Source organism: Ammospiza nelsoni, chromosome 1 (assembly GCF_027579445.1).
Source record: "Ammospiza nelsoni isolate bAmmNel1 chromosome 1, bAmmNel1.pri, whole genome shotgun sequence".
Classification (NCBI taxonomy): Eukaryota; Metazoa; Chordata; class Aves; order Passeriformes; family Passerellidae; genus Ammospiza; species Ammospiza nelsoni.
The window spans coordinates 9,672,574-9,688,781 of record NC_080633.1 but is presented as its reverse complement, the minus strand read 5'-3'; the positions used below and the strand labels follow the sequence as shown (position 1 = coordinate 9,688,781).

General features: G+C 39.6%; 1 protein-coding gene across 2 annotated transcripts in view; it reads left to right on the top strand.

Moving 5' to 3' along the window:
• Positions 1-16,208, top strand: part of PTPRN2 (protein tyrosine phosphatase receptor type N2) — a 634,307-nt gene that overhangs the window by 568,445 nt on the left and 49,654 nt on the right. For both annotated transcript variants that reach the window (XM_059465860.1, XM_059465851.1), the window contains 2 exons: positions 3,369-3,516; positions 10,994-11,067. In XM_059465860.1, the coding sequence (XP_059321843.1) occupies positions 3,369-3,516; positions 10,994-11,067 (222 nt within the window). The remainder of the gene's footprint in view (positions 1-3,368; positions 3,517-10,993; positions 11,068-16,208) is intronic.

Here is a 16,208-nt window from a genome sequence, read left to right as displayed (position 1 = left end):
GCATCTTTGGCAGCAAGAGTATCTCCGCTGTCTAAACAAGAGAAAGTAGGGACTGGGCTACCAGTTGTCCTCACAGGTCAGGCCCTGTGGAAGGAAAATTAAGGTTAATGGAATTTAAGGTGCATCAGAAGACCCATGCAAGCAGATGGTGTTTGTTTAAATAATAGCATATACTTGGGATTACAGGATTTGCCTTGTTGTGCCCATATTGGTGAGGCTAGACCTCTGCTTTTTTCAGCAGGCTTGAGGAGCATTGCAATAACAGTGGTGACAACCTCTATTTATTTTACCTGCTGCTCTGGGACAAGGGCAATCATGTGCGTTTTTGACACGTTGGTAATGAATTTCTTTTGCACCAGGCAAACATTGCAGAATGTCTCATCAAAACATCCCAATTAAGGAGTGCATTTGAGTAGACATACAATCTCTAAAATATCAGAAGTTCCACTCAATTTAATGTACATCTAGCAGCTCCCAAGGGAATGTTTCAAAATCACTAAGCTTCTGTTTAGCAAAGTGGGGATGAGCGTTGGGGCTCTGAAGGACTGTAAATGAAAGATTACTTAACTCTGAGGGAATTGTCTGGCTCCTGAATGTTTTAAAGCAAGCTTCTTCCTCAGCAGCTTTTAAAAAAAGTGTGTAAAGCAGATGTCCATATTGGGCAGAGCCTTCCATGGGTCCATTCAAATAGTCAAACCCCTCCTCAAGGTCTGTCAGGAAGTGCTCTGTGAATCTCATCCGTGTAATGTAGGAATTGAAACCACACAAGAAATGGTTGGCTAAAGTAAAGATTTCCGTGTGTTTCCATTTGAAAATTCATGTATCTTTACACTCAAGATTACCTGAAAAATGAAGGTAAAAGTAATAACTTTTAAAGAACATTGAGTTATTTGAAAGTTCATGTGCAATAAAAGCAGTCAATTTACCTTAACTGTAAACTTTACCTTAACTGTGACAGATTTGATGATTTTAAAAGGAAATTAAATTTCTTTTTAAAATACAATCCTTGAAATCATCAGAGAGACAAGCTGGAGTCAATAGAAAGCTCCTTACTACATTCAGTTCTGCCTTAGGAATCAAATGTTCATGGCCCTTTTCCTTTCCTTTCCTTTGTGGGTCTACCAGGATTTTGGAGAGATTCAGTGTTGGCAGATCTGTATATCTGCATAAAATGTCCCTGAAGTCTGTGGGACATTGGTGATGGGCATGTCAAAATGAATCAGATTATAAAACTGTGGTTTAAAATGGGAAGATGCTACAGGCTGGTCCTTGACTGCCTGATCTCTGCTGCATGCTAAACAGCTGCTCTGAAGCCAGCAGTCTTGGCTCTGTGGTATTGTAAGATTTTGCTATTTTTTCCCTTTGCCTCATAAAAATTCTTATATACCAGCAAGTCTCTGCTCTGGAGGGATTATTCTTTTTTTTTTTTTTTTCTTTTTTCCCCTATGACTTCAGTATACATAGCCAGGCATAGAATTGCTAGGAGAAAAGAATAGGATCTTTAGCCTCCCTCCTTTGCCAGTAGCAACAGCCTTTTGACAAGGATAAATAAACTATTAGAGGATGGTTTCCTCCTGTTAACTTGCAAATTAATGCTGGGAACGTGTTCCCAGACCCACACCCTGACACACACCGGGTCAGGTCACAGCTCTGTCCACTGCAATGCTTCTGCCTCCATTATAGAGGAAAAGCAATCACACAGTAGGTGTTTTGATTGTATCTAGGCCACCACTATTTTTTGCCTCCTTTAGAAACCTTTCTTCTAATGCAATACCTTTCTGTGTCCTTAAAGACATCCCTTCTGAAGCGTCACTTCTTGAATTGGTTTTTCAGTACCAGGTTTGATTTACAAACCTCGTGCAAAGACAGCGCCCAACAAACGCTGCACCAAACAAAGCTGTGTGTCAGGGGCTCTTTGTCATCAAAAAACTGTTCAAGCTGCAACAGGGAGCTGTATCCTGCCCTGGCAGCCAGGTGGGAAGCACTGTGGCACAACAGATTTGCAGAGCTCCTGTTTGGCAGAGGACAAGCTGCAAGCTTTTTACACCTTCTGTTAAACCTGTAGAGAGGGCACGAGAGCCTTTCTTCTTTAAAGCACATTTAGGAAGAACAATTCAACATCAGAAAGATTGTCTATGGAAAGGGTTTTCTAAGCAATTAAAGTCCTTTTTGTACTTTGCAGTGAATCCTTTCTGGGAGCTTTTTCTAGACAAGGTTTGCTATAGATTGGCCTGTATTAGTTCCAGCAATACCTGATGTTTGGGCAAGAAGCTTTGCTATTGACCCCACCCTGAGCCTGTCTCCTGAACAGTCTGTCCTTTTTAAATCTGTTTAGGAATGTTAATTTCAACCTACCTAGTACAGGCAATTTGGAGTTTAATTTACAAATATGAACAGGGTGTAAAGTAAGATGTTTCTTGCTTGCTGTAGAAGATGGAAGGCTCTGTAAGGTGATGAGCCTGTATAAGCAGGCTTAAAGTACCAGGTGGTCACTATCTTAATTTTCATGTTAAAGGGAAAGGAAGATTTCTGTGTTTCCCCACTCCTCCTCCTTTCTGCTCTCCTCCTCTCGCCTACTTGGATTATTTCTGATCCATAAGGTGAAGGAAAAGGGTTTTGGTTCACTTTTCTCAAATCTTTGGAGCTGAATTCCTATCCACTGCTGGAGCTCTAGCCAGGGGAGATCTGCAAAATCTTAAGATCAGCACCAAGATACTTTGAGGCCCATAATCCTGCCACAGTTTTCTTTGGTGATGCTTTTCCCAATACTGTTAACTGAATGTAATGTACAATCCTTAACAACAACTATTAATATTAATTAACAACACCTCCTCAGTTGAAGGCCCTCTCTGTGCCTGTTCATCTGCAAGATGAGTTTCTGATGACCCAGCGCTTGGCCACAATAGTTCAGCCTGGCAATTTTTTTTATTCTTTTCAATATTTCTATCACTGTTGTGACATGCATATGTGCTTGAAATTTGGTTGTAAAATCCTTTGTTTTGACAGAAGTTGTTGTTTGTAGTAATTTTTGTTAATGGAATTTTGTTTCTTTTCCATTGCCTGATGAAAAAGACATTTGGGCTTATGTTTTCTAGGTACTGAAGAAGAAACAATTTTCTCCTAAAGCTCAGTGACTGGATGTTTCATAAATTTCCTCTCTGTTAGCACTGGTACATTTTATCATTCTCATTTTTTATAGCACAAATAAGCTTGAAGTCAACTCTCTATTAAGTAAATAAATGAACCTTAAAACTGAGCCAGTTTTTTTTCCCCAAAGCTCAGGATTCCCACGCTTTGAGAAACATCCTTTAAGCTTAGCTTGCAGCCTAGCTAAGCCATTGCTTAATGCAGTATTCTTTTCATTCCAGTCCTACATGGAAGATCACCTGAAGAACAAGAACCGTCTGGAGAAGGAATGGGAAGCTCTGTGTGCTTACCAGGCTGAGCCCAACGAGAGCAGCGTGGCACAGCAGGAGGAGAACGTGCCGAAGAACCGCTCCCGGGCCGTGGTGCCATGTATGTACACTTCCCTTTGCATCTTGGTTTTTTGGTTCTGCATACACTCCCCAGTATTCTTTGCACAGTGGTGTGAAAGCTGCAGAAGGCAGGTAAACAATGTGGAGTGGTTTCTGTGTGTACTGGAAGCTGTGGCTACAACTATGGGCTGGGTGCATGTCCTGTTGTCTTATCAGACCCTGTTTATCTCCTTGTAATTTGCATATATGTTACAAAAATACACAACTGTGCCACATAACACTGCTGCTGCAGCTGTGCTGTCTCACCAAATTCCATAGCCAGAGTGATTGTCAGTGCTGGAATATACTGTCTGTACAAGAGTGGCATCTGTAGCTATTCAGTAGAAGTCTCTTCTCCTTCTGACCAAGACAAGTTGGTCTCTTGTCCATCCAGCAGTAACACCAGCAGTCTGTAGGCAGAGCCAGATAATCAAATACTCAGCTGTACTGAAGGAGCCCCTTTAGGCTTCAGTGGATAAACTTGCTAACTGGCTTCTCTCTGCAAGGCTTCTCTAAACACACAAAAATAAAAATAATTATAAAAAAGGGAACCGATGTTTATATTCCCAGAATCTCCTCTTTCCTGTAAGCAGCCGCCTTTTGAGCTTGAAATAAAAGTAACATAATTTTGCTATGCAAACATACACACACACACATATATATATAATATATATATCTCATAGATTACATTGGTAATGTATGGACACATATTTCATTAGGCAACCAATGAAACAAAAATGAAACTGAGAATATAACTGAGAATATATGCACAGTCCACAGCAACCAAAATGCTCTCAATCAGCATGCCCACAATCCAGCTGGATAGCTTGGCAAACATATATAGCTGGTTTAATTTTTAAGGTGCCCTGAAAACATTAATTTTCCCTAAAAGAGTCTTGAGTAAGTAGTACTCAAGTAGTACTTCTCCTTTAGGAATGAAGAAATGACAGGTAACACGTTAAGTAAATGTCATAGCCAGATTTAGAGTGAAGATTCTTTGGAAGGATATGGTAATTTAACTGAGCCCATCAGTCCCTGCATATTTGCTTCAGCAGGGTTTGTCTTTTTTGTTTATGTAGTGGCTCTTTCTGCAATACTTTTCCACTCAGGAGAGGATTACAGCAATTTAGCAGTATTAATTCTCCTGAGTAAATATGGTGCTGGTCAAAAGCCTTTTGGGGCAGCAGCAGCAGTTTGCTGACTTTCATGTGGCTTGGGATCAGGCTTGTGAAGAAGTTCTAAAGAAGTCACCACGAAAGTTGAAGTGGTGCAAGCCTCCTGTGCTCTTTTACATCCTGAAAAAAACCAACACTTAACTGACACGATAGGCAGTGAAAATTTTTCATGAAAATATGTATTGATCCAAGTTAATCTTCCTGTTTAAAGTGTTCCATCAATATGGACTTACAGTCAGACCATTTTAAGATATTTCAAGTTCCTGCTCATAAATTAAGCTAGACTGGTTTTGGTTGCTGCCACAGAGACAGCATGGGATGTTGCCAGAAATTGGTGCTGGTTATTTGACTGATGTAGAAACTCTGTCTTCATGATTCAATGAGCTGTAAGATAGAAACCTTCAGACTAGACTTTTCTACCTCCAAATCCAGACGTATCATGGCTGTGACAGTGCTAAAGAGCAGAGGTTTTTAACTTAGGTGTCATAGAATCATTTGGGTTGGGAAAGACATCTGAGATCATCACTGAGTCATTACCCCAGCACTGCCAGGTCACCACCAAACCACATCTCTGAATACCACATGTACAAGTCTTTTAAATACTCTCAGGGATGGTGACAGCTAGTCTGTCTCTTTTCATCATATTGTACCTCCTGGATGTGTCAGCCAGCCCTGACCAGGCTTTGTTTCTCTGCCATTGCTTCTTTCATGGCACGTTGTTATGCCATTGAAGTGATTTGGTGAAGGTATTTGGACATGGACAGGGTGACTGCAATTTATCTGAAGTTTTAACTGTAAGTGGTTTAGTACATTTAAAAGGGTAAAATGATAAATGTGCTTTGTTTCCTCAATGTGGAAACTTCTATTACAAATATTAGTGCACTGGGAATTTTCCTTTTTGACTGAATTGCACAAAGTTACCTGCCTTCTCTTTCTGAGGTTACTGTGCACTGGTAAACAGCTGTCATATTATATATGTTTAAACTACTTGCTACTTTGTTGATGAGTGGAAAGTATGGCATAGAGTTTAAACAATATTAAATTTTAATAAGGTGTTGGTTATTTTAGACTCTAAGATTAGACTGAGATGAGAGGGCCCAGTTTGCCCATTTTTTTAAACTGTGTTTAGACATTAAAACTATAGCAAAAAAACCATAGCTTTTCTTCATAATGTATGAAGAAGCAAACCTGATATGCTTTTGATATTCTGCAGAGCTGTTATGTTATATTCAGTGTATTCTCACAGAGCAAGTAATGCCTTGTTAGTGTTTCCTCACCCCTTTCATATTCATAATCACCTTGACAAGGTAGAACAAGATTGCCAATTCACATAGAAGATTTCCTCTTAGAAAGGCTTCAAATAAGCTTTAATATGTTGTATTTGCTTTGTGTTTTTCTTTCTGAACCAATACAATATTATTTTTAGTGATTATATAACTGATCTAGTTATTATCACTATTTTATCATAGTTTATTCTTGTGCCTAACTTTTCTATTTTCTCTACAAACTTCTAAAATACTTGATAGCAAAACACCTTGACACTGCACTTAATTAATTACTAGTTAAAAAATGCTAACAATTCAAGTTACCTGGACCTTCTAGATTAACAAAACTGTATCCTTTTATCCAATCAAGAAGCAGATTGCTATAATTTAGGACACATGGTGTTTATATTTAGTTCTATAATTTAGTGATGCCTATTTTGTTTATGAATACATGAGCAGATCCAAAAAAGCTTTCCAATTTTTTTTTTCTCTTTTTGCATCACGGAAAAGTGAACCCATCTCAACAGAGTCAATACTGTATGTTTTTATTTATGTACACCATTAATATATACAGGTATTTTAAACATTTGGAAAACAACTTTTTGCTGTGAACATCTATCAAAAGCTGTCCACCATATCCATGGGATGTGGTGTATATTTAAGCAACCTGGTTATCTCTGTGCTTTGCCTTTCCTCTAAAGGAGAGCAAAGCATTTAGGGGCAGAACATGCACCCAGATTTGAGCCTTGTTTGCCTTAAGGGCACAGCCTGGGGTTGTGCACCAGAGATGGGAACACCTGAGCAGAGGGTTGTGTACATTATCCATATTATGAATGCATGTGCAAATAGTGCTCTGAAATAAAGGAAGTTCAGAGCAAAGAAAAGTTCAATTTTCTGCCAATCATCTATGAACAAAATAATGATAATCAGCAGATAATGGTTCTTCATAGTCTTCAGGCTGCACCACTTTCATTTCTCAGTAGTTCTTCACTTCCTTTATTGAGTGGAGTCCTGTGTAGTGCTTTGTATTAAAAAACCCCAAAAATCAGTCTAAATCTAGAAGGAAGAAAATTATGATCCAGGCAGGATGTGCTAGGTTGATTGCTGTAAGATTTGCCTTATTCTGTGATGCCCAGATTGAGACAACCCAAATTTGCCCATATTTCCTTCTTTTTCAACCTTATATTTGTTGGTTCTATTTCTTCAGAAGTATCTGATAAAAAGGAAGCAAAAGGCAGAGGGAGAATGTAAGTCTTATTTTTACAAGCTTTCAATCTCCATCTAACAAAAATAATCTTCATTAAATTGCGGGGCCACTGTGAGAGAAGTAAAAGATTGAGATGGCATACTACTGTAGTATTGGTCAATAATAATAAATAATAATTATTCAGATAATAATTCAGATAGTAATGACATTTTGTGCTTGACTAAGTCATTTAAGGACAGGAATCCAGTGTTGTTTGAGATGCCCAAAGTACTCAAGGTACCCAGGCAGAGCTAGTAGGTGTAACACCAGCTCTGTGGGAGACTTGTGACCCTCCTCCCTGCTAGCCAAGCGTCTTTAGGACTCTCAAATATCAGTGGAAACCTACATTGAGGCATTGAAACCAAGTTTCTGGGCATGAGTCTGAGAGATTGTAGATCAGGATGCCTGAATTTAAGTGTCTCCATGTGAGCCAGGTGTCAAAGCCCCTGACAGAGCCAGTGAGGAGCCAGTCAGTGCAGGGACATCAGGAGAGCTGTGCAATGGCTGCAGCTGGTATTTGGTTTATAGTGAAATTAATAGCTTTGAGATGCCACTGTTTATCCTGTGTGAGCTTCAGATGCTGGTCTAATAGGGTAAAAGTCTTGGGGTCTTGTGTCCTGTCTGTTTTCCTTGTGCAATGTCTCATCTACCCTACAGTTTCTCAAACAGTCCATGTTCTAGTTTAACAACCTATATCAAGCTCCATTAAGCAATTCACATGAATATATCTATGTGTAGACACTAAAACGTAGCTTTTACAGTCTGTAAATGAGATTTACATACTGAAAACTCATGTGTGTTTGCTTATATCATGTCCTTGATGCTCTGTCCTCTATATTTTATGATTTATATTGTACATGTATATAAAATCCAACATTGTGCTGTGTTTCTCTGAAGCTACAGGTTAATATTAACCTTTTTATTTAGGAAGCCTCCCTCTGCCACATGTATCCATCTGTACATTTTGCTTTTCTTTCAGCTGTAGCTTGGCTGGAGCAATGGCAAATACAAAGCAGCTCAGCATTCAGCAGCAGCTATTGTAGATACTTAAAATGATGCTGTAGCTTGGCCAGATTGCAGTAGCTAGTAACAGCATTTGTTTGTCTTTTCTCTCACTTCCTTATTACCACCCCTCTCCTCTCCTATTTCTTCATTCATCTTTCCTTCTCGTTATTTAGATTGATCTTTGTATCTTCCTTTTCTGACATACCTTCCTTCCTTGTATTTCCGGCATTTCCTTCTTCTCACCTAATCAATATGCAGTTTGCCAAAAACAAAATGTTGTACATTCAGCATTTTCCCCATGGTTTCTCATTGTTAACATAACAATCTGGTGTCCATGGTTTTCTTTTGGGTTTCTTTTTTCTTTTCTTCTTCCCCTGCCTATTTCAGAAGAGCTATTATCCCAGTTCCTAGAAGCTTTGAGGTGATAACAGGCATAGACAAGCACAATCTGTTCATTGTCAATATGAATGTTTGATGCTGCAACTGAAGCACACATGGGTGCAAACTCCTGATATATGCAGAAAAACATGTCCAACCTTTTTTGTACACTTCCTTTTTCTAAGAGCAAATACAAAGTCTCAACACCTTTTCACTAAGCCTTGACGTGTTTTGCCCTCTAATAAACCCTCCAAGACTGCAAGATAATGACATAGCACACTAAATCAGAGGGTCTGGATAAAACTCTGTGTTTAAAAAAAAAAAAAAAAAAGATCTATTAGTTACTGATCTCACACCTGACTCTTATTGGAGAGTCACCCTGACATCTGTTTGCTAAGTACTGATGAATCACTGTCTGCTCTCTCTCCTTCATCCCTCTGAAAACATTTCACACGTTTCCTTTGGTGATTAGTTCAAACACTTTTGCTATTCAATGAACAGGGCTTATCCTGAGTGCTTGCTTAGCTTAAGGTTTATGACACCACATTTACTGCATGTAACCTGTGTTCCTCCTGCAAAGCCAGAAGGCTTCAGAGCTGCAATTCTTCAAGCACTCTGTGACATTGCTCGTTGCAAAGCCTCCTATAAAAAAATATCAGGTAGCCCAAGATCTCAGTGTCAGAGGTTCATATTGATGTTTTGGATTTTTTTGTGCAATGGTGCCAAAGTGAGGTGGAAATGAATAATGTTCGTGGGTGTGTTCCCTTTCTTCTCTTCTTCATCCTCAAACCTTAGCAGGGAAAGGAATTTTATGTGAATAGTAAAGAATATCTCTTCAGTTATTTGACATGACTTGTTCATCACTAATCTTATTCCAGGAGAAGATTGCTGATGCTGTTGGGTGAGATTGAGTGACTATAAACAACACTCTTACAAACATCCCTTTGTCTTGCTCATCTACTGAACTGCCATGGCATTGCTGTTAAATAAGCCTAAGCAGAGCCCAAACTCTCTGTCTCTACCTTCCTGTATTGTCCTTAGAATGTTTGATAATTCATTTCTTATTCCTCATGATGAAAATAATGATTGGTACTTAACAGCCAACCTGGAATCCTGGTGTTGAGTGGTGTCTCAGGCCACCAGACAATGTGCTGTTACTTTGTCTATTTGAAAAATCAGTGGAAAGATCCTCAGTCCTCTCAAAACGTCATTGTCTGTGTCCAGCTGTAGAGGGTTAGAAAGGGCAGTTCCACAACTTGTTTCTACCATATCCTGTGCAGGGTAGGTTTCCTGAGGAGTATAAATGGTGCTGGTTATATATCAGGTACAAGTTGTTTGGGATTCATATGTAGACTTAGACATCTCTAAAATTATCTCAGCTGGGTCTGGGCTTTCTTTCTTTAGTCAGTGGAAAGAAATGGCATTTCTTGAACACAATTTGGCCTGTTTGTGACAGCTAAATCAGGATGAAATGATTCATCACATAGAAACATTTCTTTTCTCATAACAGAAAGCAAGTCTGGATGATGGGAAGAGATGCAGATATCTGCATTGTCTCTGCCTGAGTACAGACAAATAAAACCCATCCATTATATGTGTTCTGATGTAGAAATAATTTTAAAAAAAAGACTGAAAAGACTAGAGTTTGGGGCATACCAGCTTTAAATATAATTGAGCTAGCACCAGTAAAATTACAAGTTAAAAAGTGATAAAGTAATTGTGAACATGGGCAAACAACAGGAGTGAGTCTCCTATGTCCAGAGCTGCTGTTTTCTTTACTGGTGTCTGAAGTGTAAGATGTTTCTGTGTGCTCCAGTTGTACTTTAAGTCAAATTGTTGGCATTTTGTCTCTTCCATGGTCATCTCCAAGTCAGATTGTCTCCCCACATCACTAGTGGAACACCATACAGCACTGGTCTTTGACCAGGACAGATTAATTTACTGTCCAGCTCTCAGCTGTACTTCCATGTCTTTGCTGCTCATATTTTAGAGAAGCCAGGTGGACAAAGTCCCATTAGCTTCCTTCTTCCATGACCTGGCAAGCTCAGGAGTGTTTGTTATAATACTGGGGGGTCTTACTGATTTTAGTGGTTTGCCTAGTTTAAATCTTAAACTTCCTGAACAGAAGAGATTCTCTTTTTTTCTTATGAGAGGTTGTAGCACATCAGAGAGCATCACATGAAGACAGGTTTTATGATACTGAGCTTCTGGAATATCCCATTGTTTCATGCCTGAGTCGGGCTGTGGTGCTGTGGCTGTATCAACCCTATGGCTAAGTTGGGAGTCAGAAGGAAATATCCTTTTTGCTATCTTCCTGTCTTGGAAAGCACATTAATGTGACTCTGAATTGTCTAACATAAAATGGGTGGAATACTGGTATAAAAACTTCTCTTGTTTTGTCCTTTGCAGATGACCATTCCAGGATATGTCTGAAGGGTGAAAGTAGCCACGACAATTCAGACTACATCAACGCCAGTCCCATTGTAAGTATGGTAACCTATGAGAAGTATTCAAAACAGTTGTTCCTTGTCATTCCTTGTTGTCAAAATAGGGTCACTCCAGGGACCTCACTGCTAATCTCAGGTTGTGAGAACCTCAGAACACTGGTGCTTCAGCCTGTCCTTTAAACTGAAGAGAAATGTATATGCATGCAATACCCTTGATGTTTATTTACTAAGAAAAAGTCACTAGATAACCTTCATTCTACCTTGTAATGCTGTCAGTTTTCTGTACTTGATAATAGATTTTATTAATTTACAGATTATAAAATTCAATGCTTTATTTTACTAGAGCTTTTCCTTCTCCTGAGAGGAAAAAATAGCTTGTTCTTTTTTGCGTTGTCCTGCCAGCTACAGTAGGAGGAATGGTTTCCGTAGGCATGGAGGGCTGAGTTCCACAGACTTTTGAGCTTCTTCTGCATTAGGAAGTGACATTTCCTCTTACTTTCTTATTCTGTTGACCCTAGTGAAGCACAGTCAGGTGGTTCTGTAGCTCTCCTTGTTCTTCCAGGAGCTTTCTGTTTGGAAAGCAAGAACAGGATCCCCTAGCCCCTGTACATTCATTCCAACTGCAAAGTAGGTCAGTCCAGTTTTTGGGTCCAGATGCTCCAGGGTTGCCCAGCTGCCATGTCCCATGACTGTGTGAGCTGAATGTGAATCCTTTTCTTGTCCATGAAAGGTGATAGGGAGAAAAGGTCTCTATTTGCAGACACTGAACAGGTACAGTCATTCCAGTGGCATTGCCCTGTCATAGTATCTCAAGGAAGTGTCAGGATCTCCAAGTGAAGGGGAGAAAAGACACTGTGTCCTTGACCTTGTGGGACTGCTGGTATGGCAGTCACTTTTTCTCACAGTTCTTATTCACATTAATTAGCCACCAAAAAGTTATTATAGGGCAACTGTGAGAAAGAGCTTAGGATGGAGAATAAGATCTCACTGCAGTGGGCTGTATTTGCCATTACTGGCTCATTTTCCTGGGGAGTATCACTCCCCCAGTTAAATGACTTTGTGTGGGCAAGGCAGCTGACAATTTGCAACAGCATGAAATTACAGGCTGCATCCTTCCAATGTTGTTGACAATACTTTTTTCTTTAAAAAAAAACCCAACAGCTGCATAAAAAAGTGTTCCCTGATCTTTGTTTCAGCAGAGTTCAAAGCTTCATTTCCTTCAACACATAAAAGCACTTTATTCAAAGAGTCAAAAAACACACAGAAGCCAAAAAACACCTTTGGGATATTTTTGTCTTTGGCTTAGGTTAGAGGGGAAACCAAAGCACCTGCATGTTGAGAGATTGCCAGTTCCATTTCAGAGGACAAGGGTAGATAGGCACAGATTGGAGCTTTTAGGCTGTTTTTAGGTGACTAGACCAAGCTCTGTTGGGTAGCAGGATCTGGGGATCACAGTAGGTCATGTTCCAAGGAATATCCATCCTGCTTGTAAAATCACACACAGAGGTCCAGCTCCAGGGCCTCAGTGCTCTGCCTGTGTCTTCAGGACCCAGCTGGTGAGTTATGTTTGGTCAACCCTTCATCTGATAGTAGAAACTGAGAGGTTTTGTGGGAAGGACGGGAGTGGGAGGTGATAACTGGAAGTGAGATATTGTATTCTTGTAGGAGCTTGGTTGTAACTCACATGGCAACAAAGTGGTAGCAAAGTGGAATTACAGCATCTGTAGACAGTGCTAAGGCGGGTTCAGTGTTGACACCAGTACAACTGCTGGGTTTTTACTGAAAAACTGGGCTTCTGCAACCTGCCCAAAAGTCTGTGTAGACACAGTTTAACTATTTTAGTACACAATTTCAGCTGGAGAGGGGGGTAGATTCTTGCATGTGTGTATATGTCTGTCGCAGTTGTAGTTTTGGATTATAGTGTAACTGTTTCTTTAATAACACTGAAGAGTAAAGTATTAGATTTAGTAGTGTTGTAAGTGAAGAAACAGGACTAAGATATCCCACTAACAAAACTGGGAAGAGGTTTGCTCTCTCAGGATTCCCAAGGCTCATGCAAGCGCAGGGTCCCTGCTCCCACAGCTTTAGCTCTTGTGTTTTTACAAAGGGTTGTAATCTTGCCTTTCCATCCAGTTGTTAATAAGGGTCCTTCTGCAGGGTTAGAACCATATTTATTTTTTTGTTGTTTTCCCAGACTCAAGAGTTCTGTTCAATACAACAAGTCACACTGATGAACCAAAAATTCTTATGGCTGCCTTTGTATCTCTTACAGAAATACTTCTATGCCCAGAAATAAGTGGGCTCACAAGTGTTTCATTAGATTGGGATTAGTGCCCAGTAACTTGCATAGCCGAGAAAAACTGCCAAGAAAAAATTTCAAGTTCCTCTTCTTTCTGGTAGGATAGAGACCCTAGTGTGAGGAGAGAGTGCCACAGCTGACATTTGTGTAGACCTGCTATTCCAAGGAAAGAGATGCTCCAGTTAGTTACATGAGTTTGTTCCACTAAGCCAGTAGTCATTTTGCTGTTTTGAAAGCAATAGGTCAAAATGTGTTTCCTGGGGGTGATAAAGTGGGGGGCTGATAGGAGGAAATCCCTGCTTTGCAAGCCCATGGTCTGGAAGGATTCCCTGCAAACTGCTGAATTTTGAGCCAAATTAAATATCTTCAGATTAGTGTTAACATATTTGTTAATCTGGTGTAGTTTCGGTACAATGAGGTTTATTATAGAAGTGGCAGAGATATTTAGTTTCTGTTCTCCTCACTTCAAATGCCTTCTGCAATATTGAATTGGGCACTTGATTCTGCAATATTTGCTGTGTTTATAGAGCCAGTGAAGCCTAAGTTGGACATTTGTGCTATTTCTGCTGCTGTTTACTCGGGATCTTTCCTGGTAGCAGGCACACATTTAGTGAGCGTCCGTGAGAGCACAGAGAGATGTGGAGTATCGGCACAACCGCTTTCACTCACTCTTGCAAAAATCCTACCATTTCTTTCCTTCAGACTCTTTCAACTTAAATAACCTCACTAATTATCCTGTCAATACAGTGATGCTCCTGGTGCATTTGCTCCTTGCAGAGCCTGGGAGAGGAGTGAGCAGTGTTGTGAGATGGGCACTGATAGCACAAGATCAGTACAGGATGAACTGACTGTAAGAGGCTTTTTCCTCCCTGTGTGTGGGAGCTGTCTGGTGCAGGAAGAGTGGAAAATAAAGTAATTCTCTTTGAGCTTCAGAGAGGGAGGCTGCCAGTGCCATACATGTTGCTGGGTATCTCCAGCTTCTGGGTCAGTGGTCCAGTCTCCAACTGGGGCTCACTCAACCTTCACTGAAGTCTAAATGAGTGCAGCAGCACACCGTAAAAAAATCCCTGTGCTAGACAATGAGCTGGCCACCTGCCCACATATTTCTTCCTTTGAAAAATTGCTGCCCCCCCTCAATACCTCAATACCTCAATACTTCACAGTAGGATGTGAAAACTGGGGTTATATTGGTGGCCCCACTGCAGCTGGGTGAAGAGAATCAGGAAAGATTTAGTTCAAATTCTTCCCATATGTCTTTTATTTAGCTGTAGCATGAGGCCAGGCAAAATGAGTCCTTGGGATAAATTTGCAGGGTAAAAGTGAGGTAGAAATCTGTTTCCCTCCTCTCAGAAATAACATAAAGTACTATGATAATAACTCTGGTATCGGCAGCTGAATGAAAGGCTTGCAATTACAGCACAAGGAGACCCTGACTGTGCAGAATAAAACTGTGATAATTACTTCTGTCATATTTGTACTTAGTCCTCATTAAATTTCAGGAAAATCATCCAGTAGTAAATAATGTGCAATCTTTGCTTTTAAATCAGAGGTCATGAAAGTAAATGGGAAATTCTGTTTTTCCTCATAGGGTGTCTGAGAGGGAAAAAATCCCATCAACTACATTTAAAAACTCAGTTTGCTTATTATTGAAGACACCAGACTGAGGAATGTCATTAGCATGACAGTTTGTTCAAATACAGCATACAAATTTCATCAGCAAGAATAGACTCTGAAATTCATAATGGCATAGGCAACCAGATTTGCTTCTTTCATTCCATTAGGGGCTTAAAAGGAAGGATTTAAAAAATTGTTTTAAATTTTAATTCAAACATGAAGATGAGGACTAGTCTACCTTTTTAATTTTAATGCTGAGGTGAATGATTACAAAGTTCATCTGCATTTGCTGGATATGCTTTCTTTTGCAAAAACAAATACACTTCTTCTTTAAAGACTGTCTATATTTTGTGTAATAAAAATATGTATGGAAGTAGATTTTCTTGGTGTTGTAAACACATCAAGTCTGGAAACCACACAGAAGCTTGAATCCATACAAATTTTTAAGGCGTTAATCAGATTTCAACTTCCTTTCTGTTGTATTTGGTCTACACTGGATTTCATTCTGATCTCATGATTTAGGAATATATCAGATGGACTCAGAGGTTTTAAGTGAAGGTAAATATGGTAAATATGGGGTGACTGACACCACATCTCACCCAGCATCCTTCTCTGTGGAAATTGAAGATCTGACAAGCTGAAAGGGAAGGTAAAGGGAAGGAATTCATCAGTATTATCATTTACATGAAATTTCAAAATGGCCATTGATGCCTATTGCACTTTTACTTCAGTTTGCAGTTTTACAAGACTGCTTAACAAGAATCTACATGTACCACTCTCAAGGATTTACTTCCACAATGTATTGACTTTTCTGTATTTCATCAGCATTATCAGTGAAATCGTGCAGCAGCACAATCTCTATCACAAACTCAACAAAACTCAGCATTCTTCAGGGAATTCTTGCAAAGTCTTAGAATAAGACAGCTGGATAATAGAATTCTTGAGGGGAAAAAACAGCTTTTATTCTGCAGTAAAGCAAAGGTGGAATCCTTGTCTGATGTTAACAAGATGCAACCAGTTGTGATAATGTTCTTCATATATTTTCCTACTTTAGGGTACTATAAGTCAGCTTATACTACAAAACCCTGTAGGAAAACAAAAGTTGTGCCACTAAAGTTTTCTCTAGTTTTTCTTTTACAAGAAGAAATCTCAGTGCTCCTCATTTTTCTTTTCTTTTGCTTTTCATACTGGTAGTGATGCAAATCAGTACAATCAATTGCATGGCCCATTATAGAAATCCTTGACCCCTAATATAAAATCATGG